This window comes from Pieris brassicae, chromosome 1 (assembly GCF_905147105.1).
Source record: "Pieris brassicae chromosome 1, ilPieBrab1.1, whole genome shotgun sequence".
Taxonomy (NCBI): domain Eukaryota; kingdom Metazoa; phylum Arthropoda; class Insecta; order Lepidoptera; family Pieridae; genus Pieris; species Pieris brassicae.
The window spans coordinates 19,685,129-19,706,570 of NC_059665.1; the positions used below are offsets into that span (position 1 = coordinate 19,685,129).

The 21,442-nt window shown below is 32.5% G+C and overlaps 1 protein-coding gene across 1 annotated transcript; it reads right to left on the minus strand.

Annotated features, from left to right (window-relative positions):
- Window positions 1-365: 365 nt before the first annotated feature.
- LOC123711904 lies at window positions 366-2,202 on the minus strand. Its single transcript, XM_045664762.1, has 3 exons — window positions 1,894-2,202; window positions 1,314-1,503; window positions 366-662 (listed from the first exon to the last, which is right to left on the minus strand). The coding sequence occupies exons 1-3, from the start codon at window positions 2,152-2,154 to the stop codon at window positions 367-369; spliced, it is 747 nt and encodes a 248-aa protein (XP_045520718.1). The 5' UTR covers window positions 2,155-2,202; the 3' UTR covers window position 366.
- Window positions 2,203-21,442: the final 19,240 nt, after the last annotated feature.

Sequence of the window (21,442 nt, forward strand, 5' to 3'; positions counted from 1 at the left end):
TACGATAAACGAGAAGAGTGATGCTTCGCGTTCAGTGGAGGGGGAAGAGCATCAATTTTGAGGTTATTTTGCTGCGTATCGTGATTTGCAATTAGTATGACTTTTGTCTCGGAGAAGCTACTATGTTTGTTTAGGTTTTATTGATGAGTTGTAGTCAAAATCTTGCGATTATAATCGTTACATAAACGCAATCACGTACACACACGGCCGTGTCCATAAAACAGGCACACTTAATTTCTTTTCGTCGCATGTTGTCTATTGTTTTCTTTAGTATAGTAGATTAAATACGCACATGCACACACATGCGATAGACAACAAGCTGGGGATAATAATTTTTAAAACAAATAATAAAATACATATACAATATTAATGTTCTCTTAACGGCTTATACAAAACAACAAGTGTATAACAAACACAGAATATAACAGTGATATAAGGTATTTCAACTACTGGAGCCCATTTCACAAATGTTTCTTTTAACAATCCCGAAATAAAACATGCAGATGATACAGTAAATGATATCATTCCTAAAAATTTGTGAGCTTTGTAGACAAATTGTCGCGCAGAACCTAATTCAGTGTGATCTATCCTTGTGCCGCTGTAATCGTAAACTATGATCCCAAATATAGCATTTAAAATAGCTATTGAAGTTGCCGCTACACCTGGAATGTAAAAAAAAACAATAAATATGTTACAACATGTTCCACATTAGATCTTAAGTAATAAATAATAATAAAATTAATCAAAAACAAACTATTTGTCTCAGATTGTCAAAGATACTCTATCAGCAGGAGGCATGGTGAAATAGGAGCACCCACTTACATTCTCGTCGAAATAATCCGTCTTTAAATATGAAAATATATACCTATTGTCTATAAAAGATTGTCTTCACGATCCATAAACATAGCTTTTATTATAGCTGTTTTTTTTTTAATTATCTCTGCAGTGAGACATTATTTAACATTACGATCTAGCCCAACTTAAGACTAATAAGTAATTTTAGTCTAACCTAGTTTACTAATAATAGGAGGATATTTAACCTAAGAAAGTGCCCAATAATAGTATCTATTAAGGTACTGTTCGCGCTTCTAGCTCATATTGTATCAACTTACCACTGTTATACCACATAATGCTTACTAAACTTAGCACAATTAAAAATAGGTAACGTTACAAAATTTATAACAATCTAATTTTTCACACAAATATGTTATATCTTTTCATACTATCTCACATTCAAAGTCAATTTATGAATCTACTGCACTGATTTTATAGATCAAAGCATTTCATAAACACCATTTCAATTTCATACTAACCTGTTACAGAATGAACCGTTATCTTAAAGTCGCCGAAGAAAAAAGATGCCAGTGCCGACAAAACGCCGCAAATAATTGCAAAACATTGAAGCCAAAAGTGTTCGAATGGTCGGTGAGGCAGTCTCAATACGGCGGTGGAACCAGCCAGTTTATGCAGAGCCAGAATACCCGAAGGCATGCACAGTTGCAACTGTCAATAATCAAAAAAAATATAGTATATTACTGTTAATAGTGTAACTCTCGCGAATTTCTCATCAACAAGTAAAAAATAGGCTTAGTTAGTCTTCTAGTATTTTTACAATGTTTCAAATATGAATCGACAACATTTCTAGAAACAACTTCTACTAAGTTTAGACAACAAAGGATAATTCCGATTGATAAATTTAATAGATATGTCCCTCCAATAAATGAGTCGTATAATTCGTGTTTATTATGAAATTATTCATACAGATTTTTAAAGTAATCTTCAGTACATCCTCGTAGATCCGTAAATATTATTGTTTTCCTAGAATCAGTTCATAGTAAGTGTCATTGTATTCCCTTTCAAAAACTATAATATAAAGAATTAAGAAGGAAGTACCCCAGCTGTTCCTAATACAATATGCGATGCGAACAGAGCTGAATCCTTTTGGTAACTCAATGTGTAGTATAAAACGGTCATACTAGTTGCTCCCATCATCATATGTGCCAATACTATGGCCGCAGCAGCAAACCTCTTCCTCATATACAAATTTTTTGGCTGGTCAACCAAAATAATTTTGACGGGACCCATGAATTCAATAATGTCTTTACCAGCGTCATCTCCCTTAACGCACTCAAGGTTGCAACCACGTCCTGCCATTTTTATGAAATAATTAATACATTAAAGTAAAAGGAAAATTCTACATGTTTCTTCTGTCAAGTTGGAATGTCAAGTGTCTGATAATAAATCCTTGGATGATAAAGTTCTTTGCACTATGTCTAGTTGTTTCTGGCTTAGTGAGTCATAGAGAGCTATCATCGTAATCCTACAGATTTCGTGAAAATTGATCGTTACATGTAGCCTTTTTAACGAATATTGTCCGATCTTGTTAATGAAAATTTTCACCCTAGTTTATGTAGGTAAGTTATAGTAGTAGGTACATATTACGAAATGAATATAATAGTCCTTAGTCCAATTGGTATGAAATTTATCTATAAACTAGCAAAATTTTTAAAACTATTAAGAAAATAATGGCTAACATAGATAGAAAGGGCGGCACTTGCGAGCCTTCTGGCATTGTGAGTGTCCATGGGCGGCGGTATCACTTAACATCAAATGAGCCTCCTGAACGTTTGCCTCTTATTACATAAAAAAAATTCTAGCTAAACACATGCTAGCTCTGTAGGGAATCAAACCCAGATTTGATGGCTTTAGTGTTTCGTGTAGGTGCGGTTAAGATACGAGTTTATGCATCATGTACGAAATTATAAAAAAATATCTCTAATATTTCATTACACATAACATCTTAATCATTCTAAGAAGTAAGCCCAATTTGTAGTTCGACCTCATATTTTCGTGCAGCCGCAAGGAATAATAAAAAACATTTTCCATTAACGTTTCCTCCCAACCTTTATAGCTTCATTTATATTTATATGTGAAAAAAGCGAAACCGTGTAGCTTTATAGTAATAAAATGTAATGAGGGTGGTCCGAGATCGCTATTGTTTTGGTACTCCGAGAGAAAGTAATTTTGTTGGGATTACGCTATCCGCGAATGAGCCCTGAAACATGGTCACTTAATGCCAAGAAACCAAGGGCATGTCTAATGAAGTTTTTATTAGTCGTAAAACTACTGTTCCTTAGAATATATGAACTATTACTTTGCCGCAGTGTATCTGTATAATAGTGTTAAAACTATTTACGACTTTACAAATATCTGAATAAAACCTTTTTTTAATTAATAACGGTGAAATAATTACGTTATTATTTTAATTACATTTTTGTTATGGACCGCAAATTATAATGACATATTTACATACTTCTCTATTACACCTACATTATACATGTATTATATATAATATAAGAATTCGATGACGTAAGCTTCAAATGATATTTTGACCATATATAACATTTTAAAAACATAAAACATGGGACTGTATATATACGAGTATACTAACTTAATCACATTATAGGAAATACGCCAACTAACGTGTGTGATAAATTTATTAAAAAATCTCTTAAACACACAAATAATTAAAAAAGCATTAATAAATTATTATCATCTTCATTAAGTACAGTAATATTTCTTATGATTTTCAGTCATTTTAAAAATTGAAACAAAATATGGAAACTGACTGAATTTATAGGGAATCAAAATTTCTTTATACTAATTGCAAAGCGTAAATCCGATAGCAAATAAAATATTGATACCGTAACGAAACAAAACAAACTTAAATTACAATCACTGTTTTAACACTGTAAAGGAATTAGTTATGCTTATGTTCTAATGGGAAATTATTATTTGTCAAATTGTTGTGGCGACGTCGAGGTTTAAGGTTTAAGACCAGTCCAACAAGACTGGTAAACAATTCCCCCTTTTGGTAGGAGGTTCTTAATTTAAAATGTGAAGTACGCGCATTGTTATTTTTAGTTTAGTATTACTGTATACAACCGCTTCAGCAAAAACAATAATATTTTAGCCAGTTAAATACCAGTTATTTCCATATTTAAAAATCTACTGATTGTGTCTTGTGATAGCTGTTGGTTGGCTGGTTCGAAGCAGTTTATTTAAAAACCTAGTATTATGAAGTTGGAGTTAGATAACCGAAGTCAAATAAAAAAAAACATAAATGTCAAAAGTTTGGCTTTTAAATCTAACAGTGCTGTGTGAAGGCTTCTGTAAAACTATATTATTTCCCTGTTTAGGGAACTCGTTTTATTACCCCAATCTTACACGCTTCATTCCTCTCCGTTACTATGACTTTACGAACCACGACTGCATTAAACATTTTAAAATATAGCCAGCAGTTACTTATTGATGTCTAGCTCGAATCAATTATTGAAACTCCATAAAATATAACCTAAAGGATTAATTCGATCGAACCAATTACCAGTGGTCACGACGCCATATGATTCATGAAGTATTAAATAAATCAACAACCGACTGTGGTCGATAAATATGCAAATTTATAAAGAAATTTCAATTAGTTTTTAATCAACTTTTTCACAGAAAACACCCACTCGTTTTTCATGCTAATGTTGTAATTTGTTCTTCGTAGAAAACCATTACACATAGTAAAACATTGCATGTTGCAGTTCGAATTTAAAAAAACCGTAGATCTTGTTTATAGGCGTCAAAGACTACGAAAAATGTATATGTATTTTTATTAATGGATTTTTCTTTTTATCGGAATAACAGCAACATTACATAACACTGTAACCCCCTAACCACAGATTCATTATTCAAATATATCTTAAAGTTGTCGAAAAGTACTATATAAGTATTAGGTACCCCAGCATTAGAGGAATCGCTTAAAAGCATTGTCTTGTTTCGTTGCGAAATGAGATGTACGAAGTTCCAAGTGTCTTTGAGCATGTTTAGAAGCTACTGTGCTCATATTATATTATTTGCAAAGTGAAGTGGAATAAGTACTTAGGAAAATGGATCACGATTGAAATACTCGGAGAATTGAATTGTTATGAGTTATAAATTTATTATTCGATCATTGTAAGTTACGGTATTTTTGGAAATTAATAAAATGTATTTAAATTCCACACTTTTTTACTTTAGAGATAAATTCATACTTGTCCAAGTCTATTATATATTCTGTTTATTTTAATTAAGATTCTATATCCCCTAGGTGGGACAAAGGGGTATCCATGAAAATCATAAAAAAAATTATAACCAGAAGCGATAAATTTTCAATAGAACAACTGAAGTGTACTTATTTCCTTCAACAAACAACTAAGTCTACTAAAAATATTACCTAAAGATTTTAAAAGCTATACAGATAGAACATAATATAGATTTTTTTTAATATCACCACTTTGGTAAAATTTCAATTTTGAAATTTCAAACAAAGCTTGGATTTGGTAATTATAGTTTAAATTATCTATTAAGTGTTTTGTTGTCGTTACGTATCAGCCTATTAACAAAGTATTTTGTGTAGAGAGTCGAAATGTTTGTGCTGCGTTAATTTTATAACATACTAAAAATAATATAATATTAGGTCCTTACATATGAAATTGGCGTTTTGTATGGGAGGAACAAAATATTTTTCGATTCGATTCGATTTGTCGAATATTTTTAAATATAATATATTTAATTAATCAAAGTATGAACCATTGTTTTCTATGCACTTTTGCCATCTCATAGGTAGTTCATTGATCCCTTTACTAAATAAACCAGTCGGACGGGAGACAATAAAATCTGTGAAGGCGATTTGGACTGCCCCATCAGAGTGAATTTTTTTCCCTTGCAAGAAGTGTCCAAATTTCGAAAAACATGGTAATCTGTTGGAGCAAGGTCCGGGTAGTACGGTGGATGTCTTAGACATTCCTTCATTTCAAATGAAGCTCTTCTAATTTGGTAGCCGTCTGTTGTGCAGTGTGTGGTTTAGCGTTATCGTGAAGTAGCAGTGGCGTGGAGCGATTGACCAGCCTAGGTTGTTTAGCCGCTAGCTTTTCCATCATGGTTCGCAATTGCTGACAATAGACATCAGCCGTAATAGTCTGGCCAGATTTGAGAGAACTGCAATGAACAATACCGGCACTAGTCCACCAAACGCTGACAAGTAACTTTTTTGGGGTTAACTTTCGCTTGGGGCAGGATTTAGCTGGCTGGCCAGGATCCAACCATTGCGCTGAGCGCTTCCGGTTATCGTAAAGAATCCATTTTTCATCACAGGTTATTGATGATTCAGATTCGGTTTAAAATACCTTCATTATTGTGCCGGTTCAGTAAAGTAACGCAGCAGTCGACGCGCGTTTGCCGGTTTGCTTCAGTCAATTCGTGAGGTACCTACCTTTCAAGATTTTTAATCTTCCCAATTTGCTTCAAGTGAATTAAAACAGTTTTATCACTAACACCTCAGCCTGCAGCTAACTCGGACGTGGTTTGCGATGGATCCGCTTCCACAATAGCCTTCAATACTTCATTATCAACTTGGGTCTCAGGCCGTCCACGGGGTTTGTTCTGCAGGTCGAAATTTCCAAAACGAAAACGTTGGAACCAAAAACGAACTGTATTTTCTTTTGCAACATGACCGCCATACACATCATTCACCCTTCGAGTCGTTTCCGCAGCACTAGTGCCACGGTGGAACTCGTACTCGTAAATAATGCGATACTTTAACAAAGAGGAGAACATCATGATTAAAGTGGACAGTACGAAATACGCCAATTTCATATGTAAGGACCTACTATATATAATATAAAAGAATTTTATCAGTATCATCATCCATTTCTGGAGGTAGGCCTTCTCCATTTCCTACAGTACGTCTAGCACTGGCCTTTTTGTTTCCACTGGGACCCAACTTCCTTGGCGATGTAGTCAGTCCACCTAGTCGGCGGATCGCCGCGCGGTCTTTTATTCTGCCGAGGTATCCATTCAAGGAGCCTGCGGGTGCTTGTCCATGCGCGCTATGTACCTGCCCATCGCCACTTAGATGTTGCGACAGCCCTTACTACGTCTTATCACGAATTGGTCCATTTCGTACGCGATCGCGAAGGGAGATTCCAGGCATTACGCGCTCCATCGCTAGCTGCCCGACTCTCCGACGCTTTCAGCCGTTTGTAAGAGCGTAATGGTTTCGGCTCCATAAATAAAGACCGACAGTATGCACTGATTGAAGACTTTTATAAATATAGTTTATCATGCTAGTTTCAAATAATGTAGATAGTAACCTGCGAGCGATTTAAAACTACATTACTACTATAGGTCCATAATATATATAAAAATCATATAACTTGTTTTTAACGGTTTTCGCTCTTCCAAGTCACCTTTTACGACCATGTTATCTCGAAGATATCTTAATAGGTTTTTATATTAATTTGCATGTAACATAACCTGTGTTGCCATAAAGGCTATGTATCACGCTACTTTATATTTTATCACGTCTATAATCTATGGACATTGTATTGCCTCTGGTGTTGCCATAAATTTCATACCGTTTCAGCAATAATAGTACCTATAAAGTTCACTTTGACAAGCAAAAAGTAATAAACGCGCATAGTTGAACATTCACCAAACTGTGAAACTTTATTAGCCGATGTAAAATCAAAAATGTTATTACCAAAATACTTATCTCTTAGATGCTAACATAAAAGGTAAAAGAAGGTCCGTAATTAAAAAGAAATCATTGGCGCTACGTCATTTTTAGGTCTGGGCCTTAAATTACCATTTGTTATTCGAATAGGTATGTAGGTGATCAGCCTTCTATGCCTGACGCATAGTAAAAATCATAAAGTAATAATCAATATTTTTAAAATTTTCAATTTTGTTATAATTTTTTTCTTTATGTAACGCATTAATTTTGCATCTTTTACTTTTTAACCATTTTCGGAATTTCTTTCGTTTCGGGATTCTTAAAAAACTTGTTTTAGCGGCAGCCGGTTTCTCTGTGAAACGTTTATTAAATCTATAACTTTATCTTATTTTGTAATGTTAGCAATATAACAAAAAATATATAACATACATATTTTTTATGGTTTAAACCAATTTATATAGTATATGCTTTTATTATAAATCATCGAAATACATACAGCTTGCCAAGAAACTAGAGTTTTTCATGCTAAATATTCCTTAACCGCAAAACAAATGAATATATGTATGTATATATATATATAGTTATAAACAGTGTCGTCCAGTTAAACACGACGAAGCTCTGTTTGTCAATTTATAATCAACATGTGCCAATTTATACCAGGTACACGACCTAATTACTAAACAACACACAAACACTTCACTAAGAACGTTAACATAAGCTAATAGTTAATTTTAAATTTCAAATTTCACTTCCGGCTATGGACATTATATTTGTGTTTTTACAGGACTAGAGACGCCCACGCAGAATTTTTATCACTTGAATCGCAGGAACAATGCATTTTTTCAACCAAACTTATTTTGAAGATCGCACTAGTTAGGATATAACGCTTTTATAAAATTATGTGTTTTATGGCAGACATTTTTAAAAAACTTAAAATATTTTAATATAGACCTCGACTTGACATATAGTGTATAGACATTATTTTTCTTTCGAACAGATCATCGCTATATATATTTGAATAACTATTCAATTAGAACAAGTATCGAATAAAGTTGTCAGCACAATCTTAACTGTCATTTTAACTGCTCAGTAAACCTATTCAGTTTTTGTTTTATTTAACCAAGGCGAATGTAGGTTCATTGTTGTCCTATCCATTGTTGTCGAGCTATTTTCATTCAGCTCTTTTATTCTCATTCAAACACTTACATATTGTCTTATTAACGCTAATGCGTCAGAAGAGGACTTTTGAATAGGCGTTACTGCCACTGGCGGCTCGCAATTGGAACGAAGATTTATGATAAAGTAGATTATGGTGGAACGTATGCGTAGTACATTTTATTTAAATGCGGTTCTTGTATTATGCATTTATATACGAATGATTATAGTGAGTAGTGGTTCATTTTTTATAGAGCAGTGTTGGCCTAGTAGCGTGTTACGAGGGTTAGTTAGTTCTCCGCAAAAGCGAAAAAATACACCGACTGAAAACAAGCGACGAGGAATTTCCCGTTCCGTTCGATGTCACTCATCTGACATATGTTGATTAAACTCAGGCATTATGATAGAACTTTTTTTATTCTCATTTTTTTATTATTAAACAAATCGCCTATTGTTTTCAGTGGGGACTGGGGGCCCCTTGTATACATGGGGCAGCAGCCCAAAAAGCCTAAAAGTGGATCCACCGCGTAATCATGAGCCGCAACCCCACCAATGGACTTTTTACCCGTTCGTGAAAATAGACGACAACGTCAATCACCGACTAATAAAAAAATATCTCTACACATAACTGCAATCTGAAGCCAAGATCTGATTTCTTTTTCATTTGCAAAATGTAGCATGGTATTTTAGATGCATCTTCCTTCGGCCATCTTGTAAATCACAAAGTTTACGATTAAAATAAGTGACATATTTTTTTTTGATTTTGCTTATCCCTTGATTTGAGAACTGTTAGTAAACGTAGAGAAAAAAAGTATGATATTTTATGTTTCTATGGATTTTGTGGTTTCTTAAAATTCTCGTTTCGACAAATTGGTAAATAGATTGAACGTTATAATGAAACACTAAACAATTGATGAATTCATAATGGTATTACTAGTAAAGCCAGTAGGTGAAATTTATTACGTATAGTTAAGGTAAAATACTTTTTCTATACACGCTTGAAACTAAAATCTATTTCGTACAGACATTCTGAACTAAAATTAAATAAAAAAAATTGTTTTGATTTAAACAATTTTTGTTTAACAAAGGAGACAAACAAATGGAAACAAATTTTGCGTCCTTCTTTAATATTATTAAAAAAGTCCCGTTCCATTTATCGCAAATTATAAAAGACTTACCGATATTATTTTTCCGGTTTGTTGCCCCATGCCCCATCGTTAGGAGCGACCCCAGGTGCCGCCCTTCATTAATCTTATTCGTGAGGAACTCGAGGAATCTTAATTTGAAGTTTCGACGCCTCTTCATTAGAACTATGCGAAAAGAATTCTTCTTTCATTTTAAGGGTGGAGAAATGTGCCTTTTATTACAACTAGGATTATGGCGTGACTTCCTTTACTATGGAAATCATTACAATCTATTTCAAGACTAACCTTATTTAAAAATAAACGTAACGTAACGTAAACGTTTGGAAAAAGAAATGAAATTGGAACAGAGAAAAGCTTTCATATTTTTCGATTCGTTCTTTAAAAATTATTTTACAAACTACTTTTTACTATTTCAAATTATAGCTCTTAACATTTCTTATATTCAGACATTTGACTGTAACTAAATAATCTTTGTACGTAAATCTATGATTTTAATCTTTGAAAGTGAATTCCGAAAATGCTGTTGTTAATTGAATTTTATACACATTCTAAGATATACAAATTATTATTGCCGACATACTTACCTGAAGCGAAACGTCTTCATTTATGCAAGCCCATCCTAACTTTGGCTACACCGCTGACCACGAAACTCAAAACCACTTCAACTTTAACAAAGGAAATCTAAACTTATTACCAAGTACTAAGTTCTAGGTTTGAGGGTTCCCAACAAGTTTATTAAGATGCCAGGCTTTCCTCGTATCGGTTAAGTTCCTGCCCGATCCGTTATAACCTTTCTGTTATATCAAATATTTTCAGTATGCAGCGTAAACTGAATAGATAAATTCAGTCTGTTTCCCGTTCCTCATAGCTACATATTATTTGTAATATAAAATCATTGTCCTAGATTTTAGCCTAGTGCTTAGATCAAATAACAACAGCCAGCCTCTTTCAGAAGAGTAGTTCGGATTAATACCTGCCGCTGAGTTTCATCATCAGACGTCAAGAAGAACAAAATGCCATCCCTATCACGTTGACGACCGTTGTTCCACAACAAAGCGTTTCTTAAGGCAATTGGCGCCGCGCAACACCACCAGCAGTCCACTGAAGTATTTCCGTACCAATTTGACCTAGGGTCCTTCAAGAAAAGATCGTACCAATTCTTAAAAGGCCGGAAACGCACTCCGGTAACCCTCTGGTAAAGAGTGTCAATGGCCGGCGATTCACTTAACATTAGGTAAGCCCTAGCCCCTTTATATACATAAAAAATCACTTCGGCTTCAGCAGGGATTCCCCATATTTTTTATAAAAGCTGTAGCTTTACCCGGTGCAGAAATTCCGTTAGCAATATTGAGTTTTACTGACATGTCCAAGCTGGCAACATAAGTCTTGATATTGATAGAACTATAGGAATTAGGTCACGTTATTAGTTAAGTCATAATTTTTTTATCCGGTGCCTTGTTAGAGAGTCCTTCAGAAAAAACCTGTTCCAGACTTTATCCTGACATACAACTAACATTAACTTTCATAAGATTTAGACGATGTCCTTTTACTAATACTTTATTATAAAATAATAACAAATAAATATCAATTCATAATAAAGCTTTTCAATAACTTTTCTCTACTTCACTTCCCTCATGTAGGGTTATATCGTAAAATTTTTATTAACTATAGTAATGCGATATTTATGACGCGAATAAAGTTATTGTTTCATACTAAAGTGGCAATGAATATGGCAATTTAATACTACCCGTAAGCGACTGCAAACTGATGCCACAAATCTTTCATCGTAAAATATAAAACTGGTCTTGACATATTTATCAAAGAAATGCTTAAAACTGTAATATATTTTTTTAAGATCTTGTGTTGATATTTAATAGGTTATATAAAAATTATTTATTCTTAGAATTATGTAAAGTTGAATAATTCTGAAGCGGCCAATACTATATAACTATAAACTTTATTTTTATTATATTTTATTCCGTCTTTATTATAATTAAAAACTTAATTAATGAAAAAAAATCATTACAGTATGTCTATAACTGTTAATAGGAAACCAAAAAAAAACTGAATAAAGAAATAGATTTTTAGAACATATTTTCAATCGTGGGATGAAAAGTTCGTGGGCTAACACATAGATGGCACTACTAGTAAATAAATATGAATTTAGTTTGCCCGCACAGTTATAATATATACATACATATATAAAAATACGAACATGTTATTTTTTTTTTATCCCAATCAATTCGGAGTAAAATAGTGTTGAGTATAGGTAGATTATTTATTACTTACTTTGGAGTATAACGATGGATGAGATTATGGCACTAATTCCTTGATTGATGTTCCGACACCCCTTTGCTGACGTATGCATAATAGTCACTATTTGGCATCATAGATTTCGTATTACTAGAAATGAAGTTTAGTGGTAAAATTGTATTTTTAGAATTTTAAAGATTTTACATTTTAATGAATAATCTAATATAATATAAATAACGTAACGATAACGAAACACTATCTATTAATCATACTTGCTAATCTGATTTATATTTATTTAATGTTTAATACTAAAACGGACGGACCTCACCACCCCTGAAAATCTTGATTTGTGAACAGATTTATATTTTTTGTTTTTTTGTTATTGGGACAAACAAAAAGTACTACAACGGTTTTTTTTAAACCCTCATATAAGCTACTATCGACAACTTTAATTTCGTTAAAAAAGTTTGTTTTGTAAACAAAATCGGACAAGCCGAATAGAAATCTGCTAGTTTTGTATAATGGTATTATGTAAAAGCTTTAAATCTGCTTTTCATAAGTCACTTCACACGCGGAGTAGGTATATTAATCTTGCAGGGTGGCTGGGTCAGGAATTCATCCAATAAAGGTTACATGGAAAACAATTTGTTATTCTAAAATATAGACTATAGAGCAAATTTAATTTCCTTATAACAGGAGAGAATTTCACACGAGAACATTTTAACTAAATTCTAGATTTTATTGTTCATGGATATTTATTGTTAACGAAGAAAGTTCATTAAAGTTAATGAGTTTTGGTTTTATATTTATATTTATCTTTCTTTATAAACATAAACGATCACTCAAAAAATGTGTGCAATACACACGTCATAGAAGTGAAACATTCACAATGTTTGGTTTGAATATACTGAGAAGAATTTTAATTTTTAAGTTTAATACAATTATTAATTTTGATAAAATCTACAATGATGTTTTTATAACTACACTACAACTACAGTAAGAAAAGGCTTAAACTACATTTAGACATGTAGTTTAAGCCTTTTCTTTAAATTAGTTACACTTTATAATGCTTCCTATATCATTTTCTCGTACGTTAAAACTTATGAATTTATGTGTCCGTCTCTTTTTACTGTTGCTTTTTCGTTTCATCGACTTTTAAATCAGAACAACAAAGAAGTTTTCACTTCAAAAACTTAATTTAAAACATAAGATTTTGTGATGGGTCAACAATATCTTTAGCCGTTAACCCGCGCGTTGACGTGCGACATGATACATATTATGTCAGTTTGTCGATTCACAATCAAACACAAGCATGCAGTGTTGTTTTAATATTGTTAATTTTGGTTCTTGAAACGCCAAAAGCTCGTGATTATTCGTATAATATAATCATGGACGCGTGATAACTAATATATATAATAATAACGCTGGAATATTTTTTTTCTCAATTATGTGTACAATGTTTTTCATGCAACCGTTTATCTTAAACTACACTTTTAAACGTAGAATACTCAAAAGTACTACTACTAAGTGTATGTTTACATGATAAATGTATCTGCCCAAAGTTCAGCGTCGGCACCATTTACAAAAGTATTTATATATTTAAAAAATAATAATACTTTTATTTAAGTTCTTCTAGGTATTTTATTGTTTATTCGGTGCCCGTCAAAAGCGGCGTGCGGTTAATATTTCAATGCCGACGTTAAGTCGACGGAGATTTATTGAGCAATTGCCTCTGTTTTAAAATTAACGACTATTCGCACTTACCTCCCAGAGAACATGTAACGACTCGTTATATTGTATATACTTCGACAGACCATTGATATTATTATATATAATTTGTTTTAAAGAATTTTAATATACAAGGAATTACAAGACTGGTCACTACTTCATTATCTATTCTGAAGAGAAGAAAGGAATGATAGCATTTTCTTTTATTATATATATAAAACCGAGAACAAAATATCTATTCGAAGAACAAAATATTCTGGCGCTACGACCCTTGATATTGGCTTCAGCCCCGGTAGACTTCCAAAAATAATAGGGATATCGTTTCCAACGGTTTTGTAAGCAATGCAGTTTTAATATCCGTATATATAATGTCGCAACTTCGGGAATGCTCTACCAAAGCATTGAAGTAGGGATCACAATCGCTAATGAAAGTTTCGGAGCCGCTGCACGTATCCTTGATTTTGTATTCACAAGTGTAGGTTATCAGCTTTAGGTGTTATCATCGTCTTCAGTGATGTCATGCCATGCCATGACATGCCAACAAGATATTTTTCTTCAATATTAATATTTACAGTGCTTATATGAAAATCCGTAAGATTATAACCATTCTTCGAACGCACGACTACAAAAATGAGACTCACACGCCTACCCTAGGCTTACACACCAGATTGGAATTAATAATATGTAAATGTAATATATGTACGTTAAAACACTTTTTAAGCATCAAAGCTGTTTAATTACTTAAGCAAGACTTAAGATTTCTTTCATTCCACTTCGCCTTTCAGTAACTAATACAAATACGTATTTGCAACTTTCTTTGAAGCTTTGAGTAATTAGAATATTTAATCTATCGAATGAATACAAAATAGATTTTTAATTAATTTGGATATAAGGATATCGTGTTAATTTGTATACTTGGAGTAAATTCCTTTGTGAGTAGTGGCAGATTTTCGTATTTTTTTTAAATATTATTATTATACTTTATAAATAGCACAGACATGGCGTAAAAAAGATAACTTATAATATTCTAAAGCGGATATCTTTATTAAAATAGGTTTATTCTAAAATATAAATCAAAAATTAGTACGAGAACAGAAATAATTTTAAATGTTTTATCAAATTTAGGTCAATGTTTCTAATTATTAAAAAAACATACTATTTTTTTTATGTAATAGAAGGCAAACGGACAGGCAAAAAATTTACATAAATAGTAGGTATAGTTGTGATGTTTCTACTGTCTTTATACACTTATTATTCATAAACTAATTTGTATGAAAATGGTCACGTGACAAATCGTGTATGTAAGCGTGTAGCGTTCATTCCTATACAGATTCGTTAAGCTTTAGAGAGGCACGCTTGGCGAAAAGTGATTTTGCCTCAAGCCCCAGTTATGTTATACAATACACTACTAACTAGTAACAGAATCTACAAGCTGGGAATAGGCATTTAGGTCTGCATTGACATGCTCGTCCACTAACCACACAGGAATTCTAATTATTTATTGTATTGGATAGGTATATTTGGAAATTCTATACACAACCAGAAATAACTCTTACATTATTTAAATTACCAAAATTTATTAATAATTAATAAAATATTTAGTCATATATATTTATGCTCAATAGAGACAGAGTCAATACGGCGTAGCAGACTGATTTGTTTTTTTTTTTAATAAATAAGGGACTGAGTATCTAACTCTCTATGAAGAGTGATAAATAAATAGAAAATACACTTTTATCGCGTGTAGCCAAGCTGGATTCGTGAGCAAAGACTCATCCGTCATTTGTTTGGAAAAACAATTGTTTAATAAAAATAAGTAGTTGTTTATATATATCACATTTTCCAAACAAAACCTTATGCTAGATATTACGATGTATTATACGCCGGGAGATAGTAACAAAAAATAGTGCGTCATTTGTATAGCGGTTCTTCAGGGGTCTTATTACGCAATGAAAAAAAGAATAATGATGGTCATAGCGTAGACACCGGAGGCCCAATCACGTGGGCGTTAGTCGAACTCGCCGAATTAATTCCGAGTTTCAAACGATTTAATCCACAAAAATTCTAATATTTTCCGATAGTCCATACAAAAATTCGTAATATGACCCCTGAAGAACTTCCATACTGGTACAAATGATCCACTATTTTGTGTCAGTATCTCCCGGTCCAATAGTCTATTGGTAAAGGCGTATTCGTGAAACTATGCCACATAATAAGCACATTTACTGCGTAGAATATAAATAAGTTTACTTGAAATCGATTTTACTCAGCACAGCGGTAACCTTTCAACTTTGTTTCTTCGTTGTATCAAAACTTGAAACACAATAAACTCCAGCAACTTTTAAAATCTCGAAGCACTTAAGCCAAGCTTACATCCACAGACTATGAATAGAGCAACTTTTTATATCGCCTTAAATCGAAGTGTAAATGCAAACTCGTTTATTACTTTCCCAAAGAGAGGCGTCGTAGCTTCTTAACCCCAGTTGACGTAGGGCGAATAACTCGCGTTGACAGTTATAAGGGCGCGAAACGAGGAAATCTTTCATAGACAAACTTTGAACAGAGTTCCAAGACACAGGTTAAATTTTATTACGAAACATGTCAATTGTTAATAGACAACTAAGAAGCGTAGTTTAAAAATAAATAACATATTACTTTATACGATAACAGGGTTCGTATTTGTCAAGCGTTCGATTCTTAACTTTTGAATATTTTTTTATTGTGTACTAATATTTATTATAAGCTATGCACCTTTGGTTGTTTATTTTAATTGCACAATAAACAGATGACAATGAAAAAAACGAGACAAAAGTGAAGCAATCTGGATTGATTTAGTGTAAAATTCAGAGTTGTGAGCGGAAACTATGAACTATGACTGCCGTATGTGAATAACGTTTTAATTTAACAGTCAGAATTCAAAGACCTCCTAGATCTAAATGATATATGTATTTTAATATATATCAAATGTTACTTTGGCCTATGTATCTTATATGTATATTTAAACGTATTTACAATGATATAATCTCTTGTTACACAAAAAAACTACTTCGATTATGTTATATCAGCAGGTCTATAAAGCAGTTTAATCTATATAAAACTACTCTGTAAAACTTTTCCTTTTATTGACCTTTCCACCCTACAAAATGCATTTTCCAATACAGGAATACATTACTTTACAGTGGATTTTTTATGGAAATTCAAAAATAGTTCCAAAATAGAGACTTTTCGAAGTGATAAAAATACGCACAGAGTATGAAAGGACTTTGAAATTCTTATTAATGAATTATATGCAAAATAACGTAAGAATTAAATCTCACTTAATTTTAAAGGGTTTAGGTAAAACCCCTTCGTTTTTTATTAGGCCTTAGAATGTGAGTATATAGTTTTAGCGTATATTCATTTATATGAATAAGGTAAGTAAAGAAATTCATGGTTTTTCCATCATGTCATGTCCATGAATAGCATTCACTAACGAAAGGCATTGTAGGTACATATTTTATTTAAGACCACAAATTTGATATCTTTGGTTACTGCTTTTATTTATTCAATAAAATATCGAAGTAACCAGTTCGAAAATCCATTTTGAACGTACAAAACACTTATTTGCTAATGTTGCAGGGCTTACATTTTTTAGGAGTTTTTATATTTAGTTATATATAACTACTACTATAGTTTAGTAACTACTTTACTATAGTAAAAATACACTTCAAAGTTTAATAAAATTGTAATTAAACCTAATTAAACGTTTTATAGTCCACTTAGAACAACTTGAATAGTAATTAAAGTACAACGCTGGAATGCATTTTATGGTAATTGCAGAAAATTACGCAAATTTTATAGTCCTTTATCATCAAGTACCAACTCTCAGGCATAGAGGATCTTAAATATTTACGTAAAAAGAAAAATGGTTCCCATTTTTATTACTCGCGTAATTTTCATTCTATAATTATTGTAATTAGTAAAAAATCGAAATTATGTATATTTAAAATGTGCTATTATTTTCTATCGACTTCTTCTATGGCACCCAAGAGGCCATAAAAGAAAAAGAGGTAGGCAATTTAAAAGGTGGGCCGATGAAATCATGGAAATGGCTTGAAAGACCTGGACGAAATTAGTACGAAATAAAGAAAACTGGAGGACAATGGGCCTTTGCCCGTAGGCACACAGAATCGGTTATCGTAGTTTAAGAAAAACAATAGTTTTAATGTATATATTTTGAATTTCTGATGTAAGGCTATAAATAAATAATTATTTACTCTCTACTATGGTATGTTATAAAATAAAACGTAATTTCCACTCGCTCTTTGTAGAGTTCAAAATCATACCGAAAGAATGATTCTTTCTCCTCTTCTCTTGCTATTTCTATTAACTGATTATTTTTAATTGACGTAACTTTCCGTCTTTCATCTAATTCTCTTTTATACGCCAATGATTTTCAGACTTAAGTTCAAACAAGTCAATCTATAAACGATGGCAAAGATGAAGATGAATTTAAGATTTTAGTCTCCAAATCAATACCAACATAAACAAGATTATCATCATTGGCAGCCCATATTTCACGTCGAGAATTGAATGTGCTAGGTAACCTCCTGTATATATCGACTGCATTCCTTTAAATATTATCCCAAATGAAAGGAACTTTTGGTTCTTAATCATAATAACAATTTTTTTATAAACAAATATACTGGGCGAAAATTGATTGACTTCCTGCCTGAGCTTACTTTATACAATGTTTACTATGCTTCCAGTAAGAAATAAATAAAAAATCACACTATTTAATACTGTTGCATTCTCGTGTTCTTTTTTCAAAACGGTCTAGTTTTCATAGAACAGTAATTTAAAAGCGGACAGGCTGTCTAGTGTCAACTAATGAGAGGTCCTTCGAACCGGAGCCATGCGACCGCAATTGTGGAAACAAATCGAAATCCCTGAGTGAGCTACGAGCTGCATTACTTTAAAAGATTTTTCTACTATTTATGTACTTTTTACCTTATACGATGCTTTAGAACAAATAGAAGTCAATTTCTATTAGAATTTAGTACCTTTAAATTATCGTTCGATTCCTTCAAACGTTCCTCGACTATTAGCCGACAACGATTTTTAAAGCCTTACTTTTTTCTTTCAAAAATAGTTCTTACAGCAACAGCTTCCACAGAGTATGCAAATTATACATATTTTACGTCAACCTCTTTTGAAGTTAAAACCTTGTAAAGCTTTGGTATGACATCATAATTATTCATTGAACAGCACATTAATTCTAAAACATTAGCAAAGTAACACTATGACATGTTTCGCTCCTGGAAATTCAGTCTGAATTCGTGATAGTGACAGCCGAAGTAGGTCAAGAGCCTGACTATTCAGCTCTGTGCCGAATTATGTATACACTAGGGAATTCCGGCAACGGTGAAAAGCTTGCACTAATGATATACGGAAATGTGGCTAGATTACAATTCTATTTAAGTCTGAAACACGTCGTTTACTTTGACCTAACTCTTCAAAGAGTTGAAGAACACGAAATCTTAATTGCAAGTATTAAAACACGTTATTTAGTCTACGTACCATTGTTTAAGTATCATTTTTATTTACAGTAAAGGTTAGTTCTCTGCATGTATGAGCTTAGGAATGGGTTATACTCGGCTAAGCTCTCAAAGGCCGCAACCTCTAAAATGGCTGCGCTGACTGCCCTTTTTAGGCGTCCTACACGTTTTTCCCCTATACTATAAAAAAACGTGGCCTGGCTTGTTGTTTCAGGCAAGAGATTCTTGATTTCTTGGAAAATTGTGTATGCAATAATAACATACAAAATAATTTTTTACAACATTTAAGTAATTTTATACATAACTTATAACTTAGTTATTACTAACCTAAAAGTAGTCTGTAGTTGTAGATAGGTAGTCTGTAACAAATACAATTGCAAATAAATGGTTTAAACGGGTGTCAGTAGGTAACTCAGCACGCCAAATATAGTGATCGCAATGTGCCATCTATGGTGTAAGACCATTATAAGTAACAAACATAAGCACTTGTTTTTAACTGAGTAACAAGATTCCTGACCGTCGCAGTGAGTTATTACGTTCCTAGTTCCACTGGTTAACATTCTGATTTATATGTTAGTTACCAAGTACGGTTTTAATTGAGATATCAGTTGATATTTTTGTATAACTATAAGAAGTGGCCTGGCCGATACGGTAAGGATATTTTGTTAATAAAATCTCGAAATATGGATATAAATGTTTTATTGAATATGACTATAGAAACAGGATATAGCGGCTAATATATATTCAGAGGTAATTTTGCGGGAATATATCTATCTATCTTTCGTAGTTTTCTTTCTTTAGTTTTTTCGATTATGCAAAGGCATTACCCTATATATATTATCAGATGCTCTTCTACTATAATATAGTATTAGGCAAAATTGTTGTGAATAAATGATCTACGCATGTATAGAGGGTGTCGTCCAGTGCCCAGCCAAGGATATTTTGATTCAAAATGACACTCTGGTAACACAAAAAAATCACACTGAAAAGTATCGTGAGGAAACCTATTTAAAGTTCAAGACACTATATTTTTACGTCCTATGTTTAAGACCGAATGAGCTTTTAGAAACTTCATTGAAAAGTTAATGAAGACCGTGCATTGACCGCAGTCATGTCATAAAGTCGGATTCCATTGGGTAGATGCCAGCTGAAAATGCAACTTTGTTATAAACTATGCCAAATGATAAATCTTTGTCGTACATTTGCAGGTGACTACGTAAATATTTAAACCGTGTTCGTCTGACATTTTTACCAATATTATTTTTAAGTGGTTGAAGGTTAAGTTTAAAGGAAATATTGCTATATTTACATTGTATTAACGCGCTTAATTGGCGGAGCCATGCTACTTCTGATATGCTGATTCTTTGATAGAAAAGAAGCTGCAAGCTGAGATATTGCGGGCTACTTTCCTTTCTATAACATATTTTCTTAAGTATGCTTGACAGTAAGAGTAAAATAAAATAAAATAATGATATCAGCGGTTCACAATTGTTTCATCAGTTTCTTAGATTAAATTTCGCATCTCTAAGTACGAGTATTAAATGTATTCTTAATTAAATATTCAGTGCTAAAAGATTAATAGTCTTTATAATAATTTAAAGATTCTAACAAAAGCTTTGAGTTTCAGTTAATGTATAGCCACTCTTTCCAAAACTCGACCTGTTGGAAAATCCTGTATAAAACAAGGTCGTGGTTTACTCTAAGAAATTACTTCACATAAATAAAAATAAGCACTCAACTCAGATGCGGTTTGTTTCTCAGAGACTCGGCACTGGTTTCAATTTTAAAAATGCTCTCTCTTGATTGGCATTACTTTGCTATATAAGAAGTTTTTTAAAGCTGTATTCATAGTATGATGTTACTCATATTATATGAACCAATTCTATCCTATTTAGAATCAAATAAGTATAAGCGATTTTCTTAACCTACACAGTAATTATAAATTCATAAAAAGATAATTAAAGCAAATTTAAGTTTGGTCCCTGTGGCGATGTACCTCCGAAGCTGGCACCATTTCCTCTCTGTATGTCGATACTTATTCGTTGAGAGAGGAAAGCATCTATCTATCTAATATATCTGATTTA

Excerpts from the sequence above, each read along its gene's own strand:
- LOC123711904 (XM_045664762.1), bottom strand. The coding sequence starts at position 2,154 with ATGGCAGGACGTGGTTGCAACCTTGAGTGCGTTAAGGGAGATGACGCT. Across the intron at positions 1,504-1,893 it reads TTGTATTAGGAACAGCTGGG|TTGCAACTGTGCATGCCTTC; the intron begins GTACTTCCTTCT and ends GATTATTGACAG. Across the intron at positions 663-1,313 it reads AACGGTTCATTCTGTAACAG|GTGTAGCGGCAACTTCAATA; the intron begins GTTAGTATGAAA and ends TTTACATTCCAG.